Source organism: Chelmon rostratus, chromosome 11 (assembly GCF_017976325.1).
Source record: "Chelmon rostratus isolate fCheRos1 chromosome 11, fCheRos1.pri, whole genome shotgun sequence".
Classification (NCBI taxonomy): Eukaryota; Metazoa; Chordata; class Actinopteri; order Chaetodontiformes; family Chaetodontidae; genus Chelmon; species Chelmon rostratus.
Window position 1 is genome coordinate 3197278 of NC_055668.1, and position 27446 is coordinate 3224723.

Here is a 27446-nt window from a genome sequence, read left to right on the forward strand (position 1 = left end):
TAGAGTAAATAAGTATCTTCAAATAAGCCCATATACAGTTAAATAGCTCTATTTTGCATTTGCATTTTTTAGAAGAGGATCCTAATGGTAGTGAATGTTGACCCACTGATCTGTACTGTAGTGCCACCTTCAGGACAAACTGTCAACTTTGCACAAAACTCACATCCATGCTCCTGCCTCAGGACAACCCTCATGTCAAGCACTGTGATGCAAAACATTCAGACTACAGCATACAGACTGGTGACAAATGAAAAATACTGTGAATCCCATGCTGTGGCCCTATCTTTTGGAGGTAAGCTGGTCACCCCTCCAGGAAGGTTCCACATACTTGGAGAATTTATGATGAGGAGGCTGGAGGTTTGTGGTGGGAAAACACATCACTAACACATTTTCTGTTGTGTTTTTCTCATTTGTCCCCCATCTGTAACTACAATATGCTATGCCCCCCCCCCCCCCCCCCATACTGTAGGTGGATGTACAAATATGAATATGTACTGATACCATATGTGCTGTGTTAGCATTATTGACATTACCCAGCCCTTTAGAAAGCACTGATTCACTTTGCCTCTCTCCTCCTCTGCCACTGTTCTTTGGTTACAGCTTTTTTTTTTTTAATCATTTTAGCAGTTTTTTTTAGTGTTTTTTCCACCATGTGAAGGTGTGATGCTAGATGCATGTTTGCCACACACAGTTCCACGCAAACATGACATCACTCAATATGACTGTCTTCCATTGGTGAATGTGGTGTGCAGTTATATAGCATTCATGGGAGAGAGAAACTGGATTCATATGTTTGAGAGCCCAATTCACAGTGTCTAAGGACCCAGAATAAATGGAAACTCCTGCGTGGGGCCTAAAACTGAATTTTGCAGTAGTGTAAATTAATGAGATTACTGGTGAGTTTACTCTCTCCTGCACTACTTTGTCATGACTGCTGCTTAGATGATAAAGTTTTGGATGTCCAATGCACTCCTAGTGAAAGATTATTTTCTGTTAGTGAAATAAAAAAATATTCACAAATCCATCACTGTATTAAGACAACTTTATAAAAAATTCAAAATAAACAAAGCATTTGTAATAAAGTACCTTTGGAGGTAACTGCAAAAGGTTTTTGACATTACAGTGTGGTCAACTGAACAGGCACTTATTAAACATTTTAAAAAGCATTTATTGATAATTCACTGGCCACACCGTCAGTGTGATGCCGGCTGGCTACCTGGATTTCACCTTGATTTTTTGTCATTTCATTTCTCAAACAGAAATACAAAACAAAGCAATCTAACTGAAGCAGTAGTACGAACTCACAAAAAAGACAAAAGAAGTAAAGTACCATACATTGTCAAAATGACAAATGTTACCAGTGCAACTGCATCTGCGTGCGTGTCCAGTGTCACCCAGTAAGCCACAACGCAGGCTAAAATATCTGCACAAAATCCATAAATCAACACTGAGACTGATGATGTGGCTCCAGAACCCAATGAACAAAAAATAAAGAAACAGCATCATTAGTCTTTAGCCTAGTAGTCAAACAGGGATCTAAAAGACATGCAGGCAGAGCTTAAGCGATCAAAATGGGGAACTTGTATAAAAAAAAACCTCATTCTTGGCTCCTGAGCAGTGGCTGTTAACTGCCAAGAGAACTGAACTGAAAGGTAAACCGCGATCCCCACACAGAAAAAAAATCTGTGGGTCTACTGATATCTGGCTGACAGTTCTCTTAGGATGCATTTACTTATCAGTTCAAGCTTACATCAATCTAACATTCACACAGCCATTCGTGCATCCACCTATCCTATCCATACTCTTTGCTCTTTGGTACATTTACAGCATGTCATCTTCTCCACCTCCATACATGTCAGCAAGTTTCTTGAATCGGGGTCCCCATTCACTGAGGCAGTCATAGTCCTGGTCTCCACTGCTCGACGAGTTCAGAGAGGAGAGGCTTCCTGCATCAGAGCCGCCTCCTTCGTAGTCAAACACCAGCAGGGAGTCGTAGGGGGGCGCTGTCGGGTCGTTGTCAGCTGCCTTCAGGTTCTGAGAGAGGAGCAGACGACATATGTTCTCATTTTATACTGGGAGATTATTGAAAATCTTCTAGAGCAGAATTTACATTAATGAAAGTGGCAACAAATTTCAAACAAATATTTATTTTTTCTACAAAAAAACAAAAACAAAACTAATTTATAAAAGCAGTAATGAATGACCTTCTGTAGCCATGTTAGAGTTTAGTTTATATAAGCTCTTAAAAGCCCTTGACTCACATCATCGATGAAGTTGCCGATTTCCTCTGGGTTGGCAGGGCGAGGCCGGTACTGAGGAGCCGGCATGAAGTTCGGCACCACGTCGTTCCTGAACACCTCTGGCCTGTTGTCCAGACCACGGTGGAGAACACTCAAGTCATAGTCCTGATGGAGAACACATGTCGGGGTTACACAAAAGATGCTGCATCTTTCATTTGAACAACAAGGTGTTATTGTTATCTACAACCCTGATTTTCCAAAAAAGTTGGGATGCTATGTAAAATGTAAATACTAATAACAGAATGCAATGACAATGCAAAGCCTTTTTGACCTATATGTAATTGAAAACAGTTCAACTGATCAACTTAGTTTGAGGTTTTTAAAGTGAAACTCTTTCCCATTCTTGCTTTTTAAGTTACGGTCAGGATATAATGTCACTATGAAAGAGGATACATAGGATCATACTGAATTATCACCCAGCTCTAGTCATTAATGCACCGAATCAGCTTCTACTGTGCGTTCCTCCAGACCATCTGTCAGCAGAAGTGGTGCTTTTGCTACAACAACCGATCAGAAGAACTGATCTCCTGATGTTAGTCAAGCAGCACAGCTTAACTGTGACATGTGCTTCCAGTAATTCCTGATTGGGAATGTGGCCAGAGTTTTTTTTTCATCATCTCAAAGAAATCAGTCTCAACCTCTGTCTTAAGGTACCTGATCGTCCTCGCCGCCTCCCTCCTCATCATAGTAGTAGATGTTGTCTCTGATATCGTCATCCTGGAGTAGAGGCTCCTTCTTCTCTCCTCTTCTCCGTCTCGCAAACAACAGCAGCAGCAACACCAGCACTGAACATACAGAACACAACGTTTAATACAACACAACTACATGACTCAGTCACCAGTCCAACCATCTGCTACAGAGCACAGAAAGGAAAGGTAAGGTCAAGTGGCAACAAAGACCCAAACCAACACTGAATGTATCTTCTAACAAACACTGTGAGTGTATCAAAGCCTGATATATCTTATTCCACTATGCCACATGCCATAGAGCTCCATTGTTACTCAGAAACTATTAAATGAGCACATCAACGAGCTACGCCATTGTGCTGGTTGACGTGCTCATTTATTATTTTTTTAAGGGCACACAAACTGTAGCTTATTCAGACTAAACTCCACATAGACCGTCCTGCTGTCCCAAACACTCTCTACCAAATGTGGGTTAAGCTCCCAGTGAACATAGTCCTCAACATCAGTGGCCGTGTGTGGCTACATTAACTCATCAGAACAACATAGTTCTATGAAACTCAAATAAACATTGCGTAGTCTGTATACTGTAATGTAGAGCTTGTGTTTTTTGATTAAAAACTGAGCAACAGTTTTCAGATTACTGAAACATCCAAAGCTTCTTTCACTGCCCACAGCTGGTCCAAACACAGCACCCTACAGACCAAGCTGACTCGATTATAATTGGCCAGCTGCAGGTTGTTTTCCATTTAGTCCTCTTAAACTATGAGTGAAATATCAAACAAGGTTCCAACAATAATTGTGATGCAAAAAAAAAATAAAAAATCATAACTTCCCTTTGGCTTCCAGCTATTATTCAAATCTACAGTCCCCAGAATTTCCATATTTAACAAGAATTATGTAGACTTACTGAGCAGCAATAGGACGCCTCCCAGTATTCCCAGGATTATGGGCAGTTGGGGGACACTGGCCACACGCAGGCAGCTCACAGCTTCCCCTTTGCAGTCACACACTGTGGCCTGGACCGTGCTGTCCTGCTCTAGACCCTGATTGTCTGAAACCCTCAGGATCACAGTGTACTGACCACTTTCCAGCTCAGTGGCTAAATTCAGAATGATGCCCGTTTCTGTAACAAAGAGGAAAACAGAGGAACATTTACTTTACAACCTCTCTATTGTCCAACCTTATCATCTTGTCTAACTCCAGCAAAATTTTGGATGAAACGCTGAATGTTGTCTGACTGACTCTAATCTTACACCTAAACTAATGCACTTCTGACCTAGTACCTGAAACTTACTCAAGTTTTGCACTGCCTAATATGTTCAATTGAAATGTCAAAAATGTACTGTTTATCTGAGCAGAACGCCAGTGACAGCGAGGAAAACTCTCAGCACCTGAACAGTTAAAAAAGGTTTGTTAAAATCTCTTTCTTAATCCAGTTACAAATTGTGGGGGTTTTCTGATGATTATTAAAACCTTTTTTCAAGAAAGGACCTTTCAGTTTCTCATAGGACTGGCTATTAGACCAGATGTCTTGCTATGTGTAAAAACAATTTCACCAAGCAGCTGAGAAAGAGTAATTTTCAGTCATGTATATTAATATTTTACATACTGGAGTCGTTCATCCTAGCGGTCCAGTTGGTCTTCGACATGCCCTGTAAGGATACGCTGTATGGAGCAGCAAAGCCTGATCCATCTTTATCTGTCACTGCCAGCAGCTGAGGGGCAGTTTCCTTGTTACACACCTGAGAAAACACAATGACAGATTCAAGCCTTTGTTAATACTGATCATATTACTGCAGGCCAGTGCTTTTACCTCTGAAGTTCACTAATTACTGATTTGACTAAATTCATTTAGTCACATCTTCAATATCAGTATATTATAAATCACACAAAAAAAAATAGTTTGGCACCCAAATAATGTCATTCAGAAGTTTTGTCTACATTAAGATTCTTCAAAAACGAGACAACTGTTAAACGTTCATGAAAGGAGACACACCATGATTGATCGTTCCTCAATGGTTGGTGCATTGTCATTGACATCTTCAAGCTTGATTACTAGAGTACCAGTTCCTGTGGCTGGGACTTCATCTGGTGAGGTGACAGACATACACATAATAAACACACATCAGGAGAGAAAACAAGATCACAGTAAGATAAAGTCCATATTTAGATAATCTTTTGGCCTTGCAGTAGGGATGAGAATTGATATGGTTGGATTGATTCCATTGCCATTATTGGTCCAATATCTTATCGATTCCCTTATTGATTCCTTACCAATTTAGTCAAGCTGGCTGTAGCAACAGTCCATCATTGAAAATTGATGAAATGACAGAATATTTGTACAGCATGTGTTTTCTTAGAGAAAAATCTGCTGAACCAGCCTTTGTGGCAGTAATTCTATTACAACAGTTACCCTTGTTTACAGATGTGCTGCTCAGTTGGGAAAAAGGAGCAATACATGGCATTCCTGGAATTTATGCCCATGTTGTGTAGAAAGATGTTTCAGTTCATTGCTGGTGTTTCCACCCCACCGAATTATGAAATTATGAATTTACTAACATTTACAGTAAAAATCAGCCTAGCACTGTAGTCATCTTTCTTCATGAAATGAAGCCATGCTTTGGACCGTTTCTTCCTCTCCACCATGACTCCTTCATGTTTCAAGTTTCCAGCTGCATTGTTTTGCAATGTGCGACTGTCACAAAAACATGCCAGCATCGATAAAAGGAATTGTTCAACTTGGAGCCATATGATTGTCATGGATTGGACAATTTGGAACAGCTTCTCAATGGTTTAATTACTCGATTCCCATCTTTACCCTAAAGCGGTTCTGAAAACAACATGAGTTTGTAAAGTGAAAGTCTTGCCTACCACTTACCATTGTCATATGCGCCAATGAGCGCTGTGTATTTGTTATCCTTGACGAAGGAGGACTCTCTGTCCATGGGACTTTTCACCTTAATCACGCCCGTCTCTTTCCCCACATTCAGCCAGCCTGCAGGGTCTCTAATTATTCTATACCTGGATATAAACAAGAATCACAGCATAATGATTACAAATAAAGCTTCGCCTTAGGATATTTACAGACTTTATAATTTGAATAACATTCAGTTGATATTCAATATATACCAAAAGTGTTCTTTGTGTTTTGCGTGGACGTAGGGGTAAATTTAAGATAAAGACACTTAATTTTTTACTTTTTCTTTGGCTAAATGCTCAGGATTCTATTTAGACTAAAACTGAAAAACAGGTGAACATTTAGGATTATGGCAGCTGCATAATGCGATTACAGAACCCTGTATTATTCCAGTAAAAATGAGCCCTAAACCCCTATCAAAGACATACCCGAAGTAAACTGATAGCTGTTATTGAACCATTTGTTGTACATGGTTGGTTCTGGTCTCTTTTGAAAACTAACACTCTGAACTTTCCCAGCAGTCGGAATTACTGTAAGTGCTGCTGGCAAAGGCCAAAAGAAGCTTGAACACACTGAAATAGAGGGGACCTCCTTCAACTGTTATTGGCTTCTCTGGTTGCTAGGCTCCATGTGCCAAATCGTGATTGGTCAAGCGAGGTATAATTTGAAACCTGAGACTACAGAGAGCAATTGGAGGCAAGATAGATCCCTTCTGCATAAGTTTATGATCTGTGGATCACTGAGAGACATAATCAGTGAACTGTGTCAATTTTGTGTTCATTTTAAACATGGTTGTATGTCTGCTGTTGGCATTTATTGTGCCTCCGTTGTGACTGTATCTTGAAATGGTTTGCATCAATCGATTCATGGGAATGTTGGCTTTCTAACAGTGTATAGAATCAGTATAAACTTGAATGTACGACAATAGACAGGGTGAAAAATAAAGCCTGTTGCAACCTGTTGACATATAATGGGGTAATGATTTCTTTTTCCAGTTTCTCTAGCAGTGACAATCTTATGCTCTAAATTAATGTTCAAAGCAGAAAGGTACATCAGAGTTTGATCTTACATGACTTTCTGTTTGCGTGCAGTGTCTGGGTCAGAGGCAATATACTGAACCACTTCAGCATCGACGGCAAGGTCCTCCCGTTTTGACACAAGCTTCTCTTTTGGTTCAAAGACAGGAGCTTCATTGATGTCCTGCACAGTCACCACTACAGTGGCAGTGGCAGTGGGCAGCGGAGTAGCAAAAGGAACCTCATTTTCCACTGCAACCAACAGAGTGTGCTTGCTGCTCTTCTCAAAGTCAAGACCCTGGTTGGAAGGGAGGAAAAGCACAGCGGCACAATATGAGACAAAAGTCATTCTGCTGTGAAACCAAAACTTCCATCAAAACTTTTTTCAACTTGAATAAAAACAGTGATTGTTTTATCAACTGCAACAGATGACAGCGACGTAATACATAAAATTAAATATTTACTTCCTACCTTGGCTGTAGAAATGATTCCTTCATGTTTGTTGCTTCCCGTTTTCACAGTGAAGAGTCCACCAGGATCACCATCAACAATCTTGAACTTGGCATTCCAGGCTGGAGAATGTGGCTCGTCACCATCTGTTACTGACATCGTGATGACCTGAACGTCCACCTTATTTTCTGCAACAGTTGCCTCATACTGGGAGAATGAAAGGGACGTGTTAAAATTGTGAGTTTGAAACAAACACGCAAAACAAGGACTGGAAGGATGGAAGGAAACAAGGATGTTGTTCCCTGCTAACTAACAAGAAGAATATTTGTTTAACATTAGCCGGCTAAAGTGAAAGGACAGGGGCTTTGTTATCATTATTATCCCTTTTTAACATCGTCAGATCTCTGGAGCTTGACATATCTGCTGTGCCTTCTTACGGGTGCTAAGCTCTGATTGGACAGTTGCTCTTTGGAGTACAGGTTTAGAAAACAGTACATTTCCAGTCACAAGTATGTTGTACTTACAGTTGTTTGAGTGAAGGCCGGAGCATTGTCGTTGCTATCTGTGACAGTAAGGATAACTTTGGCTTCTCCACTTGATCCTTCTCCCACCATGTCCGATGCTTGTACCACCAGAGTGTACTTTGGGTATTTCTGTTAGAGAAGACACACAATGAGTTTAACACATCAACTGGAAGGCCTTTTTCAGCCATCGTGTTACAGACTCAATTGGAGCAGCATTGAGACAAAGATCATTTCAACAGTTAGGTGTAAAAGCATGCCAAGAGTAAAGTAAAGTGTGTTTTAAAAGCCTCACCTCTCTGTCTAGTCCACCTGCATTCACTCTGATGGCTCCACTGACTGGGTTGATGACAAACAGAAAGTCACTGGGCAACTCAGGGTCCTGGCTTAAAATACGGTAGCGGATATCCGAGTTGTCAGTATTTGGCTGGTCCAGATCTGTGGCCACAACCTTAATCACCTCATAACCTGGAGAAAGGGAAGACAGAAGTGGAAAGTAAGTACAAAGGTGTCCGAAAGTATTCAGAGCACTGCATTGAAGGGGTGATTTACAAAGTAAAGCAGGGTCTTACAGGGACAAGAGTATGCTAATTTTCTTTCCAACCTAACAATGCACCTGGTGACTGTGGCGTGTCAGTCAGCAAATTCATTTTGTCATTTTGTAGTCTTGTCTCAAGAGAATTTTTAAACCCCATATAGTGGTTTGAAATTACACCAATTTGACTTTTTTTGTTCCAGTATACAGCTATAGAACAGAGGACTGTCAACGTGAGAAGATGGCAAAAGAATTGTTTTAACTGCCCTCACTGGCAATCTCCATTATTTTGTGGGCTTGCAGGTTAAATTTTCAGGTTAGGTTTCATTCAGGACAGGCACATCCACTGTGTACTACTGCCCCAATATGTTTGAGCAGGTCCTGGATTTTATTATCAAAGTTTAGAACAAACAGTGGCAGCTCTGTCCTGCTCGTGTTCAACAGTATGTTTCACTTTTAGAAGCCTGGACATCTTTTCATGCTTAAATGAGATCCACAGACAGTACCGATTGACGAGGCCTCAGGAACATCTCCCAGGAAGGTGTCTTGAATGAAAACAGGCTTGTTGTCGTTCTGGTCAATGACATTCACTATGATATCCATAGGATCCTCAGCATTTCCTGAACCATCTGCCACAGCATGCGCTTGGAACTGCACAAAAACACATTGGTATTATAATACTGTGCATTTAAGGACAATCCATGTAGATGTACAGACTGCACTAGGCATTATGGTCTTACAGGCCTATAAAATCCAGTCCAGTTTTTAATTCATTGGGCATTTCACATCCTAAGAAGGTTTGCATTCTTGACAAAAAATCTCATTGAAGAATTGGGCATGAATCATACAGTCATGTACTCTTTGTTTTTTAGCTTCGAGTGAGAGGCTTTGAATGTAAATAAAAGCTGATTTTGCAAGTGCTTCTGAGATACTGTTATGTAATATAACATGCAATATACCACCAACAATTTTCAATAAGCTGAGGAAAATTGCTGAGGGTTTATACAACTTTTACAATTGCTGAAATTTATACATGACACAGTAAAAACCCAAAAAAACCCTCTTATATTTACGTCATCGTCATGTATGATGAGCACAACAGTGTGACACATGAGGCACATTTAGCCATATTTTGACTTGTTGGAATATATGTGAGCATAGTGGAAGCACAGCAGACAAATGAATTAACATACTGGCCTGCATATAAGACAACCCTGATTATAAAACTCTGTCCTGTCAACAGTTTTTAGTTTTGCTGCTTAAATGTCTCATGACATTTGCAGCAGGTGATATGTTCAAAATATGTTTCATCTTGCAGGGCCCTGGCACTGTAGGCTAGTTGTAAAGAACGGTGGTTCGCTTCAGTCAGAAGGGGAACACTCATTTTACAGATATTTGACATTATCTGTTGTGAATATATGTTGACATTTTAAAGTTTTTTGTTTTTTTTTAAACTGGACAGTAAATGCAATGTGGCTGACCTCTTGTTGGGTTTAGAGATCTTAGGCATCATTTGATCCAAGAAAAAAAATGTTAAGATACAAGAGGCTAATAGGGCAACCAGTACTGGATCAGGTTTCTGTGTACAAAAAAAAAGGATCTAATATTGCTCAGTTTTATTTTAACTGCAATCCATTAAAACATGCCTGGATCTTCCCAGATACCATTCTTTTGGACTAGCCCGGGACATTCTACCAATGCAACAACATGAAAGCACAGCCTCAGAAACATTACAAGCTATTCAAAGGCAGGAGTTAGCCTGTTTAATTGAAGTTCATAGATTGCATGGGTGCAAGTTTTTTTTTTTTTTTTTTTTTTAAAAAAAGGTAATTCAGTGCATTTTAACATTTATGTCATCATAAAATGGTAGTAGATTCTGAATACGAAATGTGTCAATTGTTTCCCACATCTCCCTGTCTAATCCTGACAAGCAGCCAAATGCACGTATGTGTAAAACTGACAGCGGAAAGGATGCTTACTGTGTACTTGGCTTGTGCCTCTCTGTCCAGTGGTTGTGTGAGGTACAGAGTTCCAGTGTCTCTGTCCATGGTGAAGAGATTAACAGGATCCTTATCAGCTCCTGGACCAGTGATGCTGTAATAGATCTTCTTTATTTTATCTTCATTAGAACGGATCTAGACAAAACACACCAAGCCAGAGTTATACCACAATCGCTGACTACAACAATAGATATTGCAAAACACTGCAAAATAATTTCAACTACAGTAAGGACGCAGTGCAGAGGTCTTCGATTCATGCTGTATTTAAATTTCCAGGGTATAGAAACTGAAATAGTTGCTTGCTTATAATATTCTGGATCCTGTTACCAACATCTCAAGTCAATGATATTGTGATCTCTGGATAACAGTGTTCTTTTATCACATCAGCCATGGCACGCCTCAAAGCAACTTAGCTCTCATTATTGCTAGGAATAATGAGAGAGGTATCCATAATAATTAAACTATTGCCATAAAAAATAAACTTTCATGTCCTGAGAAAACAAGGGAGGTAATTTTACATCAAGTTATCAGGGTTAATAACTAATTGCCATTACACCTTACTTAGGGAGGACTGGTGAGAGATACAAGACAACTGAAAGCTGTATTTGAACACACTGTTATTGATAAAACAGAATCAAAACATAGATAAAAATTAGAGCTCAATGACTGCAGTGAAAACCAACATGGAGAAACAAATATTCAAACTTCAGTATCAAATTCGCCATCAGGGGTTTTAGTTCCTCTTACTTGAGACACTTTAAGGGGGTAGGGTCCTCTATCGTTCTCAGCAACATTGATGTCAGGAATAACCCAGTCTCTCTTCCTCCTGCTCAGTCCTTCGCCAGACTTGGGGAAATGTAGAACGGGCACCTGTAAAAAATGGTGTCTGTGAATTTCTAACTTCAAACACTTCAAACACATCAACAATCTTGAACTTGGCATTCCAGGCTGGAGAATGTGGCTCGTCACCATCTGTTACTGACATCGTGATGACCTGAACGTCCACCTTATTTTCTGCAACAGTTGCCTCATACTGGGAGAATGAAAGGGACGTGTTAAAATTGTGAGTTTGAAACAAACACGCAAAACAAGGACTGGAAGGATGGAAGGAAACAAGGATGTTGTTCCCTGCTAACTAACAAGAAGAATATTTGTTTAACATTAGCCGGCTAAAGTGAAAGGACAGGGGCTTTGTTATCATTATTATCCCTTTTTAACATCGTCAGATCTCTGGAGCTTGACATATCTGCTGTGCCTTCTTACGGGTGCTAAGCTCTGATTGGACAGTTGCTCTTTGGAGTACAGGTTTAGAAAACAGTACATTTCCAGTCACAAGTATGTTGTACTTACAGTTGTTTGAGTGAAGGCCGGAGCATTGTCGTTGCTATCTGTGACAGTAAGGATAACTTTGGCTTCTCCACTTGATCCTTCTCCCACCATGTCCGATGCTTGTACCACCAGAGTGTACTTTGGGTATTTCTGTTAGAGAAGACACACAATGAGTTTAACACATCAACTGGAAGGCCTTTTTCAGCCATCGTGTTACAGACTCAATTGGAGCAGCATTGAGACAAAGATCATTTCAACAGTTAGGTGTAAAAGCATGCCAAGAGTAAAGTAAAGTGTGTTTTAAAAGCCTCACCTCTCTGTCTAGTCCACCTGCATTCACTCTGATGGCTCCACTGACTGGGTTGATGACAAACAGAAAGTCACTGGGCAACTCAGGGTCCTGGCTTAAAATACGGTAGCGGATATCCGAGTTGTCAGTATTTGGCTGGTCCAGATCTGTGGCCACAACCTTAATCACCTCATAACCTGGAGAAAGGGAAGACAGAAGTGGAAAGTAAGTACAAAGGTGTCCAAAAGTATTCAGAGCACTGCATTGAAGGGGTGATTTACAAAGTAAAGCAGGGTCTTACAGGGACAAGAGTATGCTAATTTTCTTTCCAACCTAACAATGCACCTGGTGACTGTGGCGTGTCAGTCAGCAAATTCATTTTGTCATTTTGTAGTCTTGTCTCAAGAGAATTTTTAAACCCCATATAGTGGTTTGAAATTACACCAATTTGACTTTTTTTGTTCCAGTATACAGCTATAGAACAGAGGACTGTCAACGTGAGAAGATGGCAAAAGAATTGTTTTAACTGCCCTCACTGGCAATCTCCATTATTTTGTGGGCTTGCAGGTTAAATTTTCAGGTTAGGTTTCATTCAGGACAGGCACATCCACTGTGTACTACTGCCCCAATATGTTTGAGCAGGTCCTGGATTTTATTATCAAAGTTTAGAACAAACAGTGGCAGCTCTGTCCTGCTCGTGTTCAACAGTATGTTTCACTTTTAGAAGCCTGGACATCTTTTCATGCTTAAATGAGATCCACAGACAGTACCGATTGACGAGGCCTCAGGAACATCTCCCAGGAAGGTGTCTTGAATGAAAACAGGCTTGTTGTCGTTCTGGTCAATGACATTCACTATGATATCCATAGGATCCTCAGCATTTCCTGAACCATCTGCCACAGCATGCGCTTGGAACTGCACAAAAACACATTGGTATTATAATACTGTGCATTTAAGGACAATCCATGTAGATGTACAGACTGCACTAGGCATTATGGTCTTACAGGCCTATAAAATCCAGTCCAGTTTTTAATTCATTGGGCATTTCACATCCTAAGAAGGTTTGCATTCTTGACAAAAAATCTCATTGAAGAATTGGGCATGAATCATACAGTCATGTACTCTTTGTTTTTTAGCTTCGAGTGAGAGGCTTTGAATGTAAATAAAAGCTGATTTTGCAAGTGCTTCTGAGATACTGTTATGTAATATAACATGCAATATACCACCAACAATTTTCAATAAGCTGAGGAAAATTGCTGAGGGTTTATACAACTTTTACAATTGCTGAAATTTATACATGACACAGTAAAAACCCAAAAAAACCCTCTTATATTTACGTCATCGTCATGTATGATGAGCACAACAGTGTGACACATGAGGCACATTTAGCCATATTTTGACTTGTTGGAATATATGTGAGCATAGTGGAAGCACAGCAGACAAATGAATTAACATACTGGCCTGCATATAAGACAACCCTGATTATAAAACTCTGTCCTGTCAACAGTTTTTAGTTTTGCTGCTTAAATGTCTCATGACATTTGCAGCAGGTGATATGTTCAAAATATGTTTCATCTTGCAGGGCCCTGGCACTGTAGGCTAGTTGTAAAGAACGGTGGTTCGCTTCAGTCAGAAGGGGAACACTCATTTTACAGATATTTGACATTATCTGTTGTGAATATATGTTGACATTTTAAAGTTTTTTGTTTTTTTTTAAACTGGACAGTAAATGCAATGTGGCTGACCTCTTGTTGGGTTTAGAGATCTTAGGCATCATTTGATCCAAGAAAAAAAATGTTAAGATACAAGAGGCTAATAGGGCAACCAGTACTGGATCAGGTTTCTGTGTACAAAAAAAAGGATCTAATATTGCTCAGTTTTATTTTAACTGCAATCCATTAAAACATGCCTGGATCTTCCCAGATACCATTCTTTTGGACTAGCCCGGGACATTCTACCAATGCAACAACATGAAAGCACAGCCTCAGAAACATTACAAGCTATTCAAAGGCAGGAGTTAGCCTGTTTAATTGAAGTTCATAGATTGCATGGGTGCAAGTTTTTTTTTTTTTTTTTTTTTTAAAAAAAGGTAATTCAGTGCATTTTAACATTTATGTCATCATAAAATGGTAGTAAATTCTGAATACGAAATGTGTCAATTGTTTCCCACATCTCCCTGTCTAATCCTGACAAGCAGCCAAATGCACGTATGTGTAAAACTGACAGCAGAAAGGATGCTTACTGTGTACTTGGCTTGTGCCTCTCTGTCCAGTGGTTGTGTGAGGTACAGAGTTCCAGTGTCTCTGTCCATGGTGAAGAGATTAACAGGATCCTCATCAGCTCCTGGACCAGTGATGCTGTAATAGATCTTCTTTATTTTATCTTCATTAGAACGGATCTAGACAAAACACACCAAGCCAGAGTTATACCACAATCGCTGACTACAACAATAGATATTGCAAAACACTGCAAAATAATTTCAACTACAGTAAGGACGCAGTGCAGAGGTCTTCGATTCATGCTGTATTTAAATTTCCAGGGTATAGAAACTGAAATAGTTGCTTGCTTATAATATTCTGGATCCTGTTACCAACATCTCAAGTCAATGATATTGTGATCTCTGGATAACAGTGTTCTTTTATCACATCAGCCATGGCACGCCTCAAAGCAACTTAGCTCTCATTATTGCTAGGAATAATGAGAGAGGTATCCATAATAATTAAACTATTGCCATAAAAAATAAACTTTCATGTCCTGAGAAAACAAGGGAGGTAATTTTACATCAAGTTATCAGGGTTAATAACTAATTGCCATTACACCTTACTTAGGGAGGACTGGTGAGAGATACAAGACAACTGAAAGCTGTATTTGAACACACTGTTATTGATAAAACAGAATCAAAACATAGATAAAAATTAGAGCTCAATGACTGCAGTGAAAACCAACATGGAGAAACAAATATTCAAACTTCAGTATCAAATTCGCCATCAGGGGTTTTAGTTCCTCTTACTTGAGACACTTTAAGGGGGTAGGGTCCTCTATCGTTCTCAGCAACATTGATGTCAGGAATAACCCAGTCTCCCTTCCTCCTGCTCAGTCCTTCGCCAGACTTGGGGAAATGTAGAACGGGCACCTGTAAAAAATGGTGTCTGTGAATTTCTAACTTCAAACACTTCAAACACATCAACAATCTTGAACTTGGCATTCCAGGCTGGAGAATGTGGCTCGTCACCATCTGTTACTGACATCGTGATGACCTGAACGTCCACCTTATTTTCTGCAACAGTTGCCTCATACTGGGAGAATGAAAGGGACGTGTTAAAATTGTGAGTTTGAAACAAACACGCAAAACAAGGACTGGAAGGATGGAAGGAAACAAGGATGTTGTTCCCTGCTAACTAACAAGAAGAATATTTGTTTAACATTAGCCGGCTAAAGTGAAAGGACAGGGGCTTTGTTATCATTATTATCCCTTTTTAACATCGTCAGATCTCTGGAGCTTGACATATCTGCTGTGCCTTCTTACGGGTGCTAAGCTCTGATTGGACAGTTGCTCTTTGGAGTACAGGTTTAGAAAACAGTACATTTCCAGTCACAAGTATGTTGTACTTACAGTTGTTTGAGTGAAGGCCGGAGCATTGTCGTTGCTATCTGTGACAGTAAGGATAACTTTGGCTTCTCCACTTGATCCTTCTCCCACCATGTCCGATGCTTGTACCACCAGAGTGTACTTTGGGTATTTCTGTTAGAGAAGACACACAATGAGTTTAACACATCAACTGGAAGGCCTTTTTCAGCCATCGTGTTACAGACTCAATTGGAGCAGCATTGAGACAAAGATCATTTCAACAGTTAGGTGTAAAAGCATGCCAAGAGTAAAGTAAAGTGTGTTTTAAAAGCCTCACCTCTCTGTCTAGTCCACCTGCATTCACTCTGATGGCTCCACTGACTGGGTTGATGACAAACAGAAAGTCACTGGGCAACTCAGGGTCCTGGCTTAAAATACGGTAGCGGATATCCGAGTTGTCAGTATTTGGCTGGTCCAGATCTGTGGCCACAACCTTAATCACCTCATAACCTGGAGAAAGGGAAGACAGAAGTGGAAAGTAAGTACAAAGGTGTCCAAAAGTATTCAGAGCACTGCATTGAAGGGGTGATTTACAAAGTAAAGCAGGGTCTTACAGGGACAAGAGTATGCTAATTTTCTTTCCAACCTAACAATGCACCTGGTGACTGTGGCGTGTCAGTCAGCAAATTCATTTTGTCATTTTGTAGTCTTGTCTCAAGAGAATTTTTAAACCCCATATAGTGGTTTGAAATTACACCAATTTGACTTTTTTTGTTCCAGTATACAGCTATAGAACAGAGGACTGTCAACGTGAGAAGATGGCAAAAGAATTGTTTTAACTGCCCTCACTGGCAATCTCCATTATTTTGTGGGCTTGCAGGTTAAATTTTCAGGTTAGGTTTCATTCAGGACAGGCACATCCACTGTGTACTACTGCCCCAATATGTTTGAGCAGGTCCTGGATTTTATTATCAAAGTTTAGAACAAACAGTGGCAGCTCTGTCCTGCTCGTGTTCAACAGTATGTTTCACTTTTAGAAGCCTGGACATCTTTTCATGCTTAAATGAGATCCACAGACAGTACCGATTGACGAGGCCTCAGGAACATCTCCCAGGAAGGTGTCTTGAATGAAAACAGGCTTGTTGTCGTTCTGGTCAATGACATTCACTATGATATCCATAGGATCCTCAGCATTTCCTGAACCATCTGCCACAGCATGCGCTTGGAACTGCACAAAAACACATTGGTATTATAATACTGTGCATTTAAGGACAATCCATGTAGATGTACAGACTGCACTAGGCATTATGGTCTTACAGGCCTATAAAATCCAGTCCAGTTTTTAATTCATTGGGCATTTCACATCCTAAGAAGGTTTGCATTCTTGACAAAAAATCTCATTGAAGAATTGGGCATGAATCATACAGTCATGTACTCTTTGTTTTTTAGCTTCGAGTGAGAGGCTTTGAATGTAAATAAAAGCTGATTTTGCAAGTGCTTCTGAGATACTGTTATGTAATATAACATGCAATATACCACCAACAATTTTCAATAAGCTGAGGAAAATTGCTGAGGGTTTATACAACTTTTACAATTGCTGAAATTTATACATGACACAGTAAAAACCCAAAAAAACCCTCTTATATTTACGTCATCGTCATGTATGATGAGCACAACAGTGTGACACATGAGGCACATTTAGCCATATTTTGACTTGTTGGAATATATGTGAGCATAGTGGAAGCACAGCAGACAAATGAATTAACATACTGGCCTGCATATAAGACAACCCTGATTATAAAACTCTGTCCTGTCAACAGTTTTTAGTTTTGCTGCTTAAATGTCTCATGACATTTGCAGCAGGTGATATGTTCAAAATATGTTTCATCTTGCAGGGCCCTGGCACTGTAGGCTAGTTGTAAAGAACGGTGGTTCGCTTCAGTCAGAAGGGGAACACTCATTTTACAGATATTTGACATTATCTGTTGTGAATATATGTTGACATTTTAAAGTTTTTTGTTTTTTTTTAAACTGGACAGTAAATGCAATGTGGCTGACCTCTTGTTGGGTTTAGAGATCTTAGGCATCATTTGATCCAAGAAAAAAAATGTTAAGATACAAGAGGCTAATAGGGCAACCAGTACTGGATCAGGTTTCTGTGTACAAAAAAAAAGGATCTAATATTGCTCAGTTTTATTTTAACTGCAATCCATTAAAACATGCCTGGATCTTCCCAGATACCATTCTTTTGGACTAGCCCGGGACATTCTACCAATGCAACAACATGAAAGCACAGCCTCAGAAACATTACAAGCTATTCAAAGGCAGGAGTTAGCCTGTTTAATTGAAGTTCATAGATTGCATGGGTGCAAGTTTTTTTTTTTGTTTTTTTTTTTAAAAAAAGGTAATTCAGTGCATTTTAACATTTATGTCATCATAAAATGGTAGTAGATTCTGAATACGAAATGTGTCAATTGTTTCCCACATCTCCCTGTCTAATCCTGACAAGCAGCCAAATGCACGTATGTGTAAAACTGACAGCGGAAAGGATGCTTACTGTGTACTTGGCTTGTGCCTCTCTGTCCAGTGGTTGTGTGAGGTACAGAGTTCCAGTGTCTCTGTCCATGGTGAAGAGATTAACAGGATCCTCATCAGCTCCTGGACCAGTGATGCTGTAATAGATCTTCTTTATTTTATCTTCATTAGAACGGATCTAGACAAAACACACCAAGCCAGAGTTATACCACAATCGCTGACTACAACAATAGATATTGCAAAACACTGCAAAATAATTTCAACTACAGTAAGGACGCAGTGCAGAGGTCTTCGATTCATGCTGTATTTAAATTTCCAGGGTATAGAAACTGAAATAGTTGCTTGCTTATAATATTCTGGATCCTGTTACCAACATCTCAAGTCAATGATATTGTGATCTCTGGATAACAGTGTTCTTTTATCACATCAGCCATGGCACGCCTCAAGCAACTTAGCTCTCATTATTGCTAGGAATAATGAGAGAGGTATCCATAATAATTAAACTATTGCCATAAAAAATAAACTTTCATGTCCTGAGAAAACAAGGGAGGTAATTTTACATCAAGTTATCAGGGTTAATAACTAATTGCCATTACACCTTACTTAGGGAGGACTGGTGAGAGATACAAGACAACTGAAAGCTGTATTTGAACACACTGTTATTGATAAAACAGAATCAAAACATAGATAAAAATTAGAGCTCAATGACTGCAGTGAAAACCAACATGGAGAAACAAATATTCAAACTTCAGTATCAAATTCGCCATCAGGGGTTTTAGTTCCTCTTACTTGAGACACTTTAAGGGGGTAGGGTCCTCTATCGTTCTCAGCAACATTGATGTCAGGAATAACCCAGTCTCTCTTCCTCCTGCTCAGTCCTTCGCCAGACTTGGGGAAATGTAGAACGGGCACCTGTAAAAAATGGTGTCTGTGAATTTCTAACTTCAAACACGGCAACTGTCTTTTTTTTCTTTTTTACCCAGCTACTGGCAGCTAGCCTCATGCATCTTCTGTAGTCTCTCTAATCTTACCTCCCTGCCTTTATCAGAGTCCACTTCAGCAAGGTGGTGCTGCTGGTTATGGTGGTCTCCATGGTGATTCTCAACATTCTGGTGGTGGTTCCCATGGTGATGGCCATGGTACAGTACCCTGACAGGAAGAGTCATTTTGCGACCTTGCAAGTCGAAGGAATGGATGGAGAAGTCCCTGTGTCCATCATGAAGAAAAACTGCTCTCTTTACCTGGAAGGGGAAGAAACACTCATCAGAAAAGGCCAACATGCTGCTAACAGTTTTGAATTGAACTGCTAAGGGAGTTTGATGATATCCTTTGCCAACACTCGTAGGGTAGATTGAAAAACAGTGTTACTGCTGTTCACCTAAATCTCTGCAACGTTTTAGGTGGGTCCAGGTCAAATAAAAATTGACAGGACAACAAGACAGACATTTTCACTGAAACATTTTCACATGCTAATGTAAAGAAAAAGATGATAAAACTGACACATGCAGGGGTCTCTCTCAACAAAGCTACTGTTGTCATATCTTGGAATTCACATGGGTTCTATTCAGTATAATGGACATCACACTCATACCTCATCTAAGTTGAGTCTAAATTGGGTTTTGTTACTGCAAGTCTCACTGAAACCACCTCAATTGTTGATGAGAATTTGTATTTCAATCCGGTTGGTCTCCCAATTAGAAACCAAAGACTATAAAATATTCCTCACTCTTATTTCTTTGGATTGCCCAAATTGTCCAATTAATTTTAACACAGGGCTAAGAAGGATGTGTGAGAATTATTATTATTATTATTTGTTATTATTATACCTCTATTTAACCAGGTACATCCGATTGAGATCAGAAAATCTCTTTTTTGTGGGAGCCCTGGACAGGATAGCAGCATTTCAGTGTTTTATACATGCAAACATTAAAAACTTTCATTTTACAATAAGGTGTTAAACTCTACCTACCGTCATCGTGCCATCACTCTGTACCATGAAATGGGAGTCATCACTGGTGAACAAAAATCTTGTGCGATCTGTGCAGTCAGTGAAGTCCACTGGGATTGGAGAGAAGAAATAATTATGTTACAAATGCAGCATATACAGTACAGAAAAAACAAAGAAATAATTGGCAGCACATAACAAATTGTATACCCCTTTGCAAAAGTGTTAAACAGTGACAAAGATTAAACTTAAATCTCCTATATACATTCATACTTAACAGGCAGGATATGGACCAAAACATCATTTAATACAGACTAGGTACAAAATAACACAACAAACTTCTCGTTTGTCATGTCACCTGTCAAGCCACCTTCTATCACTGCACTTAGGAAGAGCGTTGCCAGATCAGACGTAGGAAACATAAAATGCCATGTTCAAAACTAGCAGAAAAGAAATGGTACAAATAAAAAAAACCCTTCCCATTTTGTTTTTTCAAAGAAATAAAACCTATTTAGTTAATTTTCAACCATCAGGGCCCACTTTCAAGATGACAGACACTGCAATTATAAACTGGAAGTGTCAGCAGAGTCCCGGCATCAACAAGATGATGTTGAGGATTTGGTGCCCAAGCAAAAAGCAAGAACAGCCATTTTAACCCCTGTGCTAACAGAGCAGCTGATAACATTAATGGGACAATCTGTAAACTCTGATGTAGGTTGCAGCACCTCGAGGCAACACCCCTAGTGAAAAAGAGACCAAAGAAAGCACTCTACGCACACTAAGTGTCATCAATGAAAATCTTTTCTTTCAAAATGTCTGGTGTAATCTGTAACAACTTTGAAGTCACAAGTATATTCACCAGTAGGAAAATGTCCTCACTGTGGCATCCCTAATCTGAAGCATGCTGCTCTTTTGCTACATTGCTCCTGGTGGAGCACCATCCATAACAGGGAGAACGAGAGGACTGGTGAAAAACTCAGGCTACGTCCATGTTAATATATTTTAAATCAGCGTTTTAAAATGTTGACTTGTCGTGACTGATAAGACTGAACCAGAAAGTGAACGTGGGTGCCTGCGTCAGTGTGTCCAAAAGTCTCTGTTTCCACCCATTTTCAAACTACAACCGGGTTAGCAACGTTTCCAAAAGAGCGAGAAAATGATGACTGATCAAAGAATGTCACAATATTGAAATTCGTAAAAGAGCGGGTACATGTATATGTGTGACAGAGCTTCTAAAACGCTGGAAAGGTGTGAACAGTTTCGTGTTTTGAAACAAGAACTTAGTAGCGTGGATGTAGTTTTAATAAACCACCACTCTGAAATACCATCCCACTGCATAATCCACCAAAACAGCTCTGTGCGCTAGTTTGAGTGGGTGGTTAAATCCACCTAGTTTTAACACCTTCAGCCACTAAATACATGTTGTCAGGCATAAAATAAACGTGTTGTCATGTCTGTGTATGTCTGGTTCTGTAATGTAATGGAAAAGGCTCAGCACACAATGACAATGTAAGAGAGTGAATGTCACTTAATTGAGGGATAATCTACTCTGCCTTAAGACAGAAATCTTAGTGCAAATTTTCAATTAACTTATATATATATAATGAATCAGTATTCATGTTTGAAATTTTTCTGCATTTAGTTGCTTTATAAACTTTACACAAAAGAGAAAAAAACTTGGTGTGTTCAACAGACAATTGTTCAAATCTTCAGACCTAAAGCACAACTTAACTCCTCAGCTGTTGCGATTGCTGTTGAGCTGTAATGAAAATCTTTTTGTAAAATAAATGAATGAGCAAAACTCTGACAGCAACGTTATTGGGAATCATAACCACAGATATCCAGCAGGGGACTCTCTCTCCCGGGTCATATGACAGTGTGGCTGTGTGGTCTTGGATTCTGATCAGAGTGCGAATAACATATGATTAACTTGGTAGCTCAGTGAGTCAGACTCACGTGTTGTATGACAAAGGTCCCTGCTTCAAAGCTTGCTATGATCTTTGGACCAATTCCTTTTCACACAATCAACACTATTCTGTTAATGGTAATGGTGTACTTATCAAATTAAATCAACTTACTTGAAAATGGCAAAAACTATCCATTTTGGAATTTACTTTGGTACACTTTATTGCACTGTAAGCCACTGAAAAACATGGTGTAGGACAGTAGTTCAAAAGTCATAATTTAACTTTGGAAGAACAACTTCATTTCTCATTTCAGTGCTGTGAGTCTATCATGAAAACCTGTCTGTAAAATAAATGAATGTACTGAAATCTGAATGCAATGTAACTGGAATTTATAACCACAGATATCCAGTAGGGGGCTCTCTCTTCCCAGTTCCACACTGTGGTTGTATGGTCTTGAATTCTGGTCAAATCGCAAGTCACACATGATGAACTTTGTGGCTTCAGTGACAAAGATTGATGTGTTAAACACTCTGTCGGCACTATTCTATTTGAATGATAATAGTGTACTTATCAATTTACTGTAAAAAATGGTATTAGTATTAAAATTAGTATTAATCCCTGGAATTCATTTTCTTATTTTTTGTGTACATGTCTTAAGGAGTGCAGGTTTAACAGAACTTTTTAAGGTCGATTCACATTTCCTTGTTTTTGACATCCCTTATACATCTTAACAAACTACCTGTTGAAGGAGCAAAAATGAAACAGAGGTGAGCAAAAAAGAAAAGACGAAAGCACAAATAGAAGGTGGAGGGAGGAAAGAAAAAAGGAGGCGGTGTAGTATGGCGGTTTCCAAGCAATTTTCCAGGGTTATCAGTTCATACCTGATCTTTTCCTATTTTAGAAAAAACATGACATCCTAAAGCCACGTAGATAGATGGGACTCGACCAAACTTCCATTTGAGAAGAAGGCTAATGAAGATGCCAAAAAAACATCTGAAACAGTCCTGAGGGCCACCAAGTATCCTGATAAAAGGGTGGTTTTTAATTTTAACCCTAAATATTTCATACATATCAAAATAGTTCTGCCAAAAATGGTACAACTTTGAGCATGAATAGGTAATATGACTTATGTTGCATGGAAATGTATGACACATGTCACACCTGTCCTAGTTTATTTTTGTTGCACTGTAAACCACTGAAAAACATTGTGGTCAAAAGACATCGGTTAAAAATGGTTTAAAAAAAAAATAAAAGTTACAATTAAAGAAACAACTCAATGTTGAGAATGCTGTAAACTTATAATTAAAACCCTTCTGTCAAACAAACTAATGCTCAAAACTCTTTCTTCAAAGTTTTTGTGATTTAATACCACCAATGAGGCAGATGTCCTTCCATCATTGTGACAACTGTATGCTCCATGGTTTTGTGTAATTTGTCACTCTCGACTTCACCAGAATGTGGTAAGAATCAAATAAAATCTTTGAAACACACCATTCCACAAGCAACAGCAGATAACAACATTATTAACAGGGGAGCCCTGTTTAACTAGGCTGTTTTGGTGTGAGTGGCCCAGGCTCAGCTGCAGACATCAGAACTTTCTCTTTAATATCACATGACTAGATGGCACTAGGCTTGTGTTAGTCAAAGAACCAAAAAACACACATCTGAAAAGCTGAAATCATGACCCAGTTACTCAAGATAGTCCACAGTCATTGTTGTGAGGAGGTTCATTAAGAACTATTTTCTTTCTACCGAACTACACCCACCAATCATATCACCGTGTGGAACGAAGCGTCTATCCATGGACGTCCTTGTGATAGCGCGGGATATAAACATTAATGGCATTCTTCTCAACTGAGCTGTAACGTTAGTGCTAGCGCTTAGCTATAAACTAATCTCCACAACCTAGCAATGTCAGACTATGGTTACGGGAGTCTGATGGACATATGGGTTTGGCAGATATTTGCAGATTTGAGGTACTGCACTTCTGGTACTGAAATCATTTTGGTCACACCGGGTTAGAAATGAATGGCACCAGTCTTCTTAAAATGTTACTGTTGACAAAATAGATTACTTGGTGTAGTCCACTCCAGACATGCCAAATTTCACACTGTGTCATCATAGAAACAGAGGAGAGATGATAGAAAAGACGAATGGAAGCTCTCTAAGACATTTTCAGTGACAAAAACAACCCAGCATGCGTGTTAAGGCATCAGGTTTACTCAGTTGCTGCAGGAGAGACCTTGTTTGCTGGGCTTTCTTCATCATAATGTTGCCATCCCCTTTAAATGCACTGATGAGTGCAGATCTACCTGAACTGAATGACTCAGCTGGATTCACAAATGAGTCATTTAACTCTTCAAGCTAATAAGGAGTTGGGTTCCTTCACTGGTCAGCACTCATCTCAGCACTGACCACTGGAAACAGATCTACTGTAGGATGGTCAAACTGTACATAGACTTTGTGTCGTGTGACCTAAAACTGATACCAACACCAGAATTTCTGATACCTTCATTACATTTTCATCATTACTGTGATTTAGACTGCAGGTGAATTATTCTGAACTCAGAGTCACTTTAATGTTTTTGTTTTACATGCAATTAACTCCAACATGAACCACATCATGTGACAATTACTCATTGTATTTCTTTGACTAACTGCTTAGTCAGTCAGTAATTGTCTTACAATCAACTCACACTAAAATACACTATAGAATAAGCTAGTTTAACTGTGTTTCAGTTTAATATTGTATCCCTCCTGTTAAAAAAAGATGCTGTGTTTGCTCTTATCACCTGACACCACACTTTTCCAGGAGGATATTATTATACCAGCCACTAAACAGACAGGCTTTGTTGATTGTCAGACAGCCATAACACAGCACCACACAGCTGATCAAGACCAGGCACACACTTGACAGCTGGACAGCTGATGTGGCTGTCCCAGAAGAGTTTACACTGTGTATATGTCAGCAGGGTCATTATGGATTCTCTGGGCTCCAAAGAGTCGACATGTCTCTCAATAGACTCTGGCTGTCAGTGCTCCTGTATGAAGGAGAACCTCACCCCGACCTCTAGCCCAATGCATGCTGAAATAGTCCATGGCGACCCTGCACAGGATAACCGGTATTGTGGGACAGCTAAGTCTGGTTGCCAGTGTTCACTCTAACTCCAAGATAACAAGTGAGCTACACTCAGGAGCAAAGCACAGTGACCACAAAACACATTTTTCTTTTTCCTTTGTCTACATTTACCTTTTCAGAAGACTACAGGGTAGAACCTAACTGTTGTTGAACAAGTATTTAAGCTACGTAGAGCAATCCAGAAGCCTGGTTCATGGTAGTCTAGTTTTGCGTTAAACCAGCAAAGATGTGACAATCAGACAAACGCTTAGACCACGTCTCAGAGGGCAGTTAGATATTCAAATGAGGCAGCTGTGAAATAAAGACAGAACAGTGGGAAACTCTCCTGACCAGACCAACATGCAAAACTAGAGCTGCATTTTTAAACTTCTACTCATCAAGTCAAAATAAAAGAAATTACATAACCCCCTCTAATAAAAGTGCTCCCTTTGTTTGAGTATTTGACACCATTTGAGAAGCAAGGCCTGTAAAACAGGCTCAAAGACTTTGTTTTGCCCTGCAGTATTACATGAGGTGCAGAGCGAGTGCAAGCTGAGACCTGAGGTTTGTTTGGACTACATGTGAGAACAATGTAAACAGCTTATCTGTAGAAGGTCGCCTGAGCCAGAGGAGTGCTTCACCCAAAAAAGGTTTCATTTATGAGTATAACTCAGGTCTAGACGCTTCCATAGCTAAACCGTTTTTTTCTTCTTCTTGGTTTTACAGTCTAGAAGTAATCCATGAATAATGATAATGAATGCTGGAGGTAAACAGTTTCACCTTAGATGTGTGTGCATTAGGCAATGAGTGCGAGGACAGCTTTCTGGATTGTTCTTACCTTTGCCCAGTCTCATGCCCCTGTTCAGATGCGTTCTGGCCACTTTGAAAATCGACACATCTGTCTGGAATCCAGGTGTACATGTTGGCTCCTCAGTCGTCGCTAAAGCTGAGGCCTAGGAGAGGAAAAACAGACTTTAATGATTCATAATCCAGATGGATGGAAAATGTGCAATCAGTAAGCTACGCGAAGAACTTTTTCAGTCTGATTTTGTCGAGGAAACGTTATATAGCGTTCAGTCGGTGTGATTAAAAGATGGTATTCAACACTAGTGTACTCCCCAACTGAAAACATGAGTCATTGGGTTCATGTAGGGCTGCCACTAAGAAATATTTTACTTATAAGTTAATCTCTCTATATCCTTTAGTCACAGGTGATACCAAGATGAGATCGTCTTTGATGTTTTGTTCGACCAACAGTCCAAAAGTCAGTCAATTTAACAGCAAAAAGCAGAAAAAGCTGCAAGGTCACATTTGAAAAGCTGTAACCAGCACAGCTGCCGTTTTGTACAATGAATTAATCGTTAAAATTGTTGTCAGTCACTCAGCTCTATGTATATCAATGAAACTCTGAAAACTGGGCCTAAAAAGCTGCTTGGTGACCGCTGACATCATCCTCAAACTAAATCTGAAACAGAAAACAGATTCCTCATACGTTTCAGAAACTGTTAAAACATACAGAGAATGACTAATGCGTCTGCAAGCGACCAAACCGAAACGTGTTGGATTGGAATTTAACCTGCTGACAGCGTCATCAACGGAACAAGGGCGAGGCCCCGCAGAGCCGAGTCCTGCAGGGGCCGGAAAGAAGACTCCAGACTATGGCGAGCGAGCGAGACAGCTTTGACACATTTAAACATTACTTTCAAAATACCCGTGAGCTCACACAAATTCAATCCGGCCTTGTTAAATTCACGAAGCAGCGCTGATTAAAATGCTTTGTCGCCATTAACATCCGCCCCAGCCGCTGACCTCGGATCAGTTAAACACGGCGCGGGGCCGCAGCAAGTGCTGCGACTGATAGACGTGAAGTCGGCTGGAGTTTACAGGAATAAAGAAGCTGCTTCCTGCTAAATAGATGCAGAAGTTCTCATCAGAAACTACCCCTCCCCCATCCAAAAAAAAAAAAAAAAAAAAAAAAACACCAAAAAGTTTTCTATCAGATTTAATAATTATTATTATTTATTACGGAACTAACAACTTTAACTACCGTTGTTTTGTGTGTTTGGTTTTACAGATATAGAAGCACAAATATGGGTGAGAGCCGATCACGGCGGTAAGTGACGACAGCAGGAAATCTCACCTGAAAAACGACGATGAACGCGACCCAAACCACCGCGAACCGAGCGGTCCCCATCTGCCTGTAAATCCGCTTTCAGTAGTCCCCGCAATGAAAGAAAAAATCGAAAGTTCAACCAAGTAGAAATATATTCCTTCGCTGCTGCTCGGCGCGTCTTCTTTGTCTCGTCTCCTGAAGGTAGTTTCAGTGACTG

At 39.8% G+C, this 27446-nt stretch overlaps 1 protein-coding gene across 1 annotated transcript; it reads right to left on the reverse strand.

Moving 5' to 3' along the window:
* Positions 1–1024: 1024 nt before the first annotated feature.
* Positions 1025–27446, reverse strand: LOC121613540 (B-cadherin-like). Its single transcript, XM_041946975.1, has 28 exons — positions 27257–27446; positions 25955–26069; positions 20116–20204; positions 19178–19387; positions 18936–19058; positions 18169–18324; positions 16695–16839; positions 15949–16121; positions 15657–15785; positions 15054–15176; positions 14286–14441; positions 12814–12958; positions 12068–12240; positions 11776–11904; positions 11173–11295; positions 10405–10560; positions 8932–9076; positions 8186–8358; positions 7894–8022; positions 7391–7576; positions 6973–7217; positions 5865–6007; positions 4983–5074; positions 4596–4728; positions 3894–4109; positions 2955–3085; positions 2262–2405; positions 1025–2034 (listed from the first exon to the last, which is right to left on the reverse strand). The coding sequence occupies exons 1-28, from the start codon at positions 27308–27310 to the stop codon at positions 1822–1824; spliced, it is 4149 nt and encodes a 1382-aa protein (XP_041802909.1). The 5' UTR covers positions 27311–27446; the 3' UTR covers positions 1025–1821.

Bases quoted from the DNA above. Each gene is read 5' to 3' on its own strand.
- LOC121613540 (XM_041946975.1), bottom strand. From the start codon at position 27,310: ATGGGGACCGCTCGGTTCGCGGTGGTTTGGGTCGCGTTCATCGTCGTT. The intron at 16,122-16,694 runs GTACTGTCTGTG...CCCTTTCTCCAG, and splicing joins TCCTGAGGCCTCGTCAATCG to GTTATGAGGTGATTAAGGTT. The intron at 5,075-5,864 runs GTAAGTGGTAGG...TCACCTCACCAG, and splicing joins CATTGGCGCATATGACAATG to ATGAAGTCCCAGCCACAGGA.